This window comes from Passer montanus, unplaced genomic scaffold (assembly GCF_014805655.1).
Source record: "Passer montanus isolate IOZ18808 unplaced genomic scaffold, ASM1480565v1 scaffold1194, whole genome shotgun sequence".
Taxonomy (NCBI): domain Eukaryota; kingdom Metazoa; phylum Chordata; class Aves; order Passeriformes; family Passeridae; genus Passer; species Passer montanus.
Genome location: NW_024358656.1, coordinates 2,195 through 8,773, shown reverse-complemented (window position 1 = coordinate 8,773; position 6,579 = coordinate 2,195). Strand labels below are relative to the sequence as shown.

General features: G+C 53.9%; 1 protein-coding gene across 1 annotated transcript; it reads left to right on the top strand.

Moving 5' to 3' along the window:
* Window positions 1-202: 202 nt before the first annotated feature.
* LOC120496851 (elongation factor 1-gamma-like) lies at window positions 203-5,015 on the top strand (the record flags this gene model as incomplete). Its single annotated transcript, XM_039697656.1, has 5 exons — window positions 203-283; window positions 487-637; window positions 1,550-1,766; window positions 2,347-2,649; window positions 4,408-5,015. Coding segments are annotated over 5 exons (912 nt in total), but the record flags the coding sequence as incomplete, so codon positions are not given.
* Window positions 5,016-6,579: the final 1,564 nt, after the last annotated feature.

Below are 6,579 nucleotides of genomic sequence, written 5' to 3'. Positions count from 1 at the left end.
GGGTTTTGGGGTCAGAATTTGGGGTTTTGAGGTGGGGATTTGGGTTTTTTGGGGTTTTGAGGTGGGGGTTTGGGGTTTTTGGGTCAGATTTTGGGGGTTTTGGGTCAGATTTTGGGGTTTTGAGGTGGGGATTTGGGGGTTTTTGGGTCAGATTTTGGGGTTTTTGGGTTTTTTGGGGTTTCACCCCAAATCTCCCGTGCAGGTCCCGGCCTTCGAGGGGGACGATGGGTTCTGCGTCTTCGAGAGCAACGCCATCGCCTACTATGGTGGGCAATTAGCCTTCGTTCCTCTTCGTTAATTAATTAATGAATTGATTAACCCCTTCCTGTGGAGCTCAGTCACTGATAGCTCATTAATGAGCTTATTAATGATTTCTCTTGTCCTTTAATGAGTCCTTCTCCTAAATGATTATTCTGCTGGCTAATTAATGGTCCTCCTGGCTAATTAATTACCCCTTTGGTTAGGATTTATTTAGGATTTATTTAGGATATTTTTCCCCCCCCCCAGGTGCTGGACCCCGCGTTCCGGGGCCCCTTCGGGAACGTCACGCGCTGGTTCCTCACCTGCCTGAACCAGCCCCAGTTCAAGGCCGTGCTGGGCGAGGTGCAGCTGTGCCAGAGGATGGCCCAGTTCGACGGTGGGCACACCTGGGGGCACACCTGAGACACACCTGAGACACACCTGGGGGGTGGGACACACCTGGGGGGGTTAGACACACACCTGGGCGAGGTGCAGCTGTGCCAGAGGATGGCACAGTTCAACGGTGGGCACACCTGGGGCACACCTGGGGACACACCTGGGGCACCTGGGGGGGTTAGACACACACCTGGGGGGTGGGACACACCTGAGCACACCCAAGCACACCTGAGACACACTTGGGGGCACCTGGGCACACACCTGGGGGGGTTGGGCACACCTGGGGGCACACCTGAGCACACCTGGGGGGGTGGGACACACCTGGGCACACCTGGGCACTGTCTTTGGTTCATTCATGCTTTGCAGGGGTCTCGTACAGGGGAAAAGTGGAGTTTCGGGGTTTTTGTAAAATTTAAAAAAGGGAATTTTGGGGTGTTTTAGGGGAATTTGAAGAGGTTTTGTTGGGGCTTGAAAAGTGGATTTTGGGGTGATTTAAAAGGATGGGGTTTTGAAGTGAAAAAGGGGAATTTTAGGGTAATTTAAAAGAGGTTTTTTGAGGTAGAAATGGTGAGTTTTAGGTGAATCTAAAAGGGGTTTTTTGAGGTGAAAAAGATGAATTTTACAAAAATCTAGAAGAGGTTTTTTGAGATAAAAAAGATCAATTTCAGAGTAATTTAAAGTGGGTTTTTTGAGGTAGAAATGATGAATTTTATGGTTATTTAAAAGAGGGTTTTGGAAGTAAAAAATACGAATTTTAGGGTAATTTTAAAAAGATTTTTTGAGTTTAAAAAAGTGAATTTTAGGTGAATTTAAAACTCTTTTCTTGAGGCAAAGAAGCCTCAGAAGCCCCACATTTTCACCCATTTTTCCAGCTAAAAACCCCAAAATAACAATTTCTTCCTCCCGCAAAAAGCCAAGAAGTTTGCGGAGAGCCAGGCCCGGAAGGAGAAGGAGAAGGAGCCCCCCAGGAAGGAGAAGGAGCCCCCCAAGAGGGAGAAGAAGGAGAAGGACAAGGAGAAGGAGAAGGAGAAGGAGCGGCGGCCGCAGCCCGAGGAGGAGCTGGACGAGTGCGAGCAGGTCCTGGCAGCCGAGCCCAAGGCCAGGGACCCCTTTGCTCACCTGCCCAAGAGGTGGGGACACACCTGGGGGGGTTTGGGACACACCTGGAGACACCTGGGACACACCTGAGAGCTTGGGGACACACCTGGGACACAGCTCAGACACACCCCTGCAGGTCCTGGCAGCCGAGCCCAAGGCCAGGGACCCCTTTGCTCACCTGCCCAAGAGGTGGGGACACACCTGGGGACACCTGGGGGGGTTTGTGACACACCTGAGAGAGGGTTTGGGGACACCTGGGCACACCTGAGACACACCTGGGGGTCACTCAGAGTGTCTGTCCGTCCCCAGTCCGTTTGTCCTGGACGAGTTCAAGCGCAAGTACTCCAACGAGGACACGCTGGGGACAGGGGTCACTGTGAGGGGTTTGGGGTCACCCTGACTGGTCAGGGGTCACCCTGAGGGGTCACTCTGGGGTCACTGTCTGTCTGTCTGTCGCAGTCCGTTTGTCCTGGATGAGTTCAAGCGCAAGTACTCCAACGAGGACACGCTGAGGACACCGCGGGCTTTGGGGTCACTCTGAGGGGTTTGGGGTCACTCTGACCAGTCAGAGGTCACCCTGAGGGGTCACTCAGAGTGTCCGTGTGTCCGCAGTCCGTTTGTCCTGGACGAGTTCAAGCGCAAGTACTCCAACGAGGACACGCTGTCGGTGGCGCTGCCGCACTTCTGGGAGCACTTTGACCGCGAGGGTTGGTCCCTGTGGTACTGCCAGTACCGGTACCCCGAGGAGCTGAGCCAGACCTTCATGAGCTGCAACCTCATCACAGGTGCGCCTTCATCCCCATCATCATCCTCTTCTTCATCCTCTTCTTCATCATCATCTTCATCCTTATCCTCTTCTTCATCCTTATCCTCATCTTCATCCCAATCCCTGCCATCCCCATCCCTGTCCTTCCCCACCCCGAGGAGCTGAGCCAGACCTTCATGAGCTGCAACCTCATCACAGGTGCGCCTTCATCCCCATCATCATCCTCATCCTCTTCTTCATCCTCATCTTCATCCTCATCTTCTTCCTCATCCTTATCCTCATCTTCATCCCAATCCCCGCCATTCTCATCCCTGTCCTTCCCCACCCGTGTCCTTCCCCACCCTGAGGAGCTCCCCCAGACCTTCATGAGCTGCAACCTCATCACAGGTGCGCCTTCCTCATCATCATCCTCATCCTCTTCTTCATCATAGGACAAGGAGAAGGAGAAGGAGAAGGAGCGGCGGCCGCAGCCCGAGGAGGAGCTGGACGAGTGCGAGCAGGTCCTGGCAGCCGAGCCCAAGGCCAGGGACCCCTTTGCGCACCTGCCCAAGAGGTGGGGACACACCTGGGGGGGTTTGGGGACACCTGTGGGGCTGGGATACACCTGAGAGGGTTTGTGACACACCTGGGCACACCTGGGACACACCTGCAGGTCCTGGCAGCCGAGCCCAAGGCCAGGGACCCCTTTGCGCACCTGCCCAAGAGGTGGGGACACACCTGGGGGGGTTTGGGGACACCTGGGCACACCTGAGACACACCTGGGGGTCACTCAGAGTGTCCGTGTGTCCGTGTGTCCCCAGTCCGTTTGTCCTGGACGAGTTCAAGCGCAAGTACTCCAACGAGGACACGCAGGGGACAGGGGTCACTGTGAGGTTTCAGGGTCACTGTGAGGGGTTTAGGGTCACCCTGACCAGTCAGAGGTCACCCTGAGGGGTCACTCAGTGTCTGTCTGTCCCCTGTCCGTCCCAGTCCGTTTGTCCTGGACGAGTTCAAGCGCAAGTACTCCAACGAGGACACGCTGGGGACACCACGGGGTTTGGGGTCGCTTTGGGGGTTTTAGGGTCACTCTGACCAGTCAGAGGTCACCCTGAGGGGTCACTCAGAGTGTCCCCGTGTCCGTGTGTCCCCAGTCCGTTTGTCCTGGACGAGTTCAAGCGCAAGTACTCCAACGAGGACACGCTGGGGACAGGGGTCACTTTGGGGTTTCAGGGTCACTGTGATGGTTCTGAGGTCACCCTGAGGGGTCACTCAGAGTGTCCGTGTGTCTGTCCGTCCCAGTCCGTTTGTCCTGGACGAGTTCAAGCGCAAGTACTCCAACGAGGACACGCTGGGGACAGGGGTCACTGTGAGGGTTTTTCCCCCATTCCCAGCTGTGCCCGGACTGGCAGGTGGATTACGAATCCTACACCCCCCAAAAACCCTCAAAAATGCTCCAGAAAATCGAATTTCTGTGCAGTTTTTGCTAGGAACATTGGATTTTTTTGCTGTTTTTTGCAGGAAATTTACATTATTTTATAGTAAATCCCATTTTCCCTGTTTTTCTCCCCATTTTCCCAGCTGTGCCCGGACTGGCAGGTGGATTACGAGTCCTACACCCCCAATACCCCCCAACAAACCCCCAAAAATCCCATTTTTCACACCGTTTTTGCTAGGAATATCCGATTTTTTGCAGGAAATGTAATTTTTTTTTTTAACAATTCCCATTTTCCCTGTTTTTCCCCCCATTCCCAGCTGTGCCCGGACTGGCAGGTGGATTACGAGTCCTAAACCCCCCAAAAATCCTTCGGAAAATCGAATTTCCGTGCAGTTTTTGCTGGGAATATTGGATTTTTTTGCTGTTTTTTCCAGGAAAATTAAGATTTTTTTTAACAATTCCCATTTTCCCTGTTTTTCTCCCCACTTTCCCAGCTGTGCCCGGACTGGCAGGTGGATTACGAGTCGTACACCTGGCGCAAGCTGGACCCCGACAGCGCCGAGTGCCGGACGCTGGTGACGGAATATTTCCTGTGGGAGGGGGAGTTCCAGCACGTGGGCAAGCCCTTCAACCAGGGCAAGATCTTTAAGTGATTCTGGGTGAAAATCCCGGGGTTTTGGGCAAAAATCCCGAAATTCCAGAGCCCTTCAACCAGGGCAAGATCTTCAAGTGAAATTTGGGTTAAAATCCTGGGATTTTGGGCAAAAATCCCGAAATTCCAGAGCCCTTCAACCAGGGCAAGATCTGCAAGTGAATTTTGGGTTAAAATCCTGGGATTTCAGCTCAAAATCCCAGAAATTTGTACTGAAATCCCAGGGTTTGGGGCCCTACAACTAGGTCAAGATTTTCAAGTGAAATTTTGGGTGAAAATCCTGGGATTTTGGGCAAAAAAATCTCGGATTTCAGAGCCCTTCAACCAGGGCAAGATCTTAAGTGAAATTTGGGCTGAAATCCCCGGATTTTGGGCAAAAATCCCACAATTCCAGAGCCATTCAAGCAGGGCAAGATCTTTAAGTTAATTTTGGGTTAAAATCCTGGGATTTTGGGCAAAAAAATCTCGGATTTCAGAGCCCTTCAACCAGGGCAAGATCTTAAGTGAAATTTGGGCTGAAATCCCCGGATTTTGGGCAAAAATCCCAAAATTCCAGAGCCATTCAAGCAGGGCAAGATCTTTAAGTTAATTTTGGGTTAAAATCCCGGGATTTTGGGGCCCTTCAGTCACTTCAAGATCTTCAAGAGAAATCTGGGTTAAAATCCCCGAATTTTGGGCTCAAATCCAGAATTTTGGGTTAAAATCCCCGAATTTTGGGTTGAAATCCCAGAATTTTGGATGGAAATCCCAGGATTTTGGGTTGAAATCCCAGGATTTTGGGTCCTTCCAGCACAGCCGGATCTTCAAGCGCCCCCTGGAATTTTGGGCCGAAATCTCGGGATTTTGGGGCCCTCTGGGAGTTTTTGCTTCTTCAGCCCCGATCCAATAAAAAGTTTGGGACAGGACGAGAGTTTGGAGTTTTTTTGGGGGGATTTGGGGTTTTTGGAGGATTTTGGGGGGTTTGGCCGTCTGGATCCAGTTGGGCCCAGTTTGGTTCCAGTTGGGCCCAGTTTGGTTCCAGTTCATTCCCACTCCAATCCCAGTCCCTCCCAGTCCATTCCCAGTTTATCCCAGTCCATCCCAGCCCCTCGCAGTCCGTCCCAGTCCATTCCCAGTTTATCCCAGTTCAATCCCAGTCTGTCCCAGTCCATCCAAGTCCGTTCCCAGTCCATTCCCAGTCTGTCCCAGTCCCTCCCAGTCCGTCCCAGTCCATCCCAGTCCATCCCAGTCCCTCCCAGTCCGTCCCAGTCCCTCCCAGTCCATCCCAGTCCATCCCAGTCCCTCCCAGTCCGTTCCCAGTTTCCGCCTCTCCCCGGCCGCGCCCTCCTGAGTCACCCCCGGGCGGTGACAGCGCCCCCGCCCCCCCCGGGGACAGACGGACAGGGAGGGGACAGAGGGACGGACAGGGAGGGGACAGACGGAGAGAGGGGACACGGGACAGACAGACACAGGGACAGGAGGGACAGGGAGGGGACACAGGGGACAGACGGACAGAGGGCACACCCGGCCCGGGCGCGGCCCCGCTGTCCCCGGGAGCGCCCGCGGGCGGTGCCACCCCCGGTGCCACCCGAGCGCCACCAAAGTGTCACCAAAGCGCTCGGAGCGGTGCCACCCCCGGTGCCACCCCGGTGCCACCAGCGGTCCCGGGCTGAGCTGGCACCGCCCGAGCGCCACCCCCGGTGTCACCAAAGCGCCACCGGAGCTGCCACCGGAGCTGTCCCCACCCGGGCCCCTCCTGCCCCCAGTTCAGTCCCAGTTCAATCCCAGTCCATTCCCAGTTTGTCCTCTCCTGTCCCCGCCCCTCCCCGGCAATTCTGGAATTAATTATTCCCGAATTAATTATTCCAGAATTAATTATTCCATAATTAATTATTCCAGAATTAATTCTCCCGGATTAAATTCTCCGGGATTTAATTAGCCGGGATTTAATTACTCCAGAATTAATTACCCGGGTTTAATCACCCGGGACTCCCGGGGTTCCCCCCGCGCTGCCCCCCCCACACCCCCCTGCCA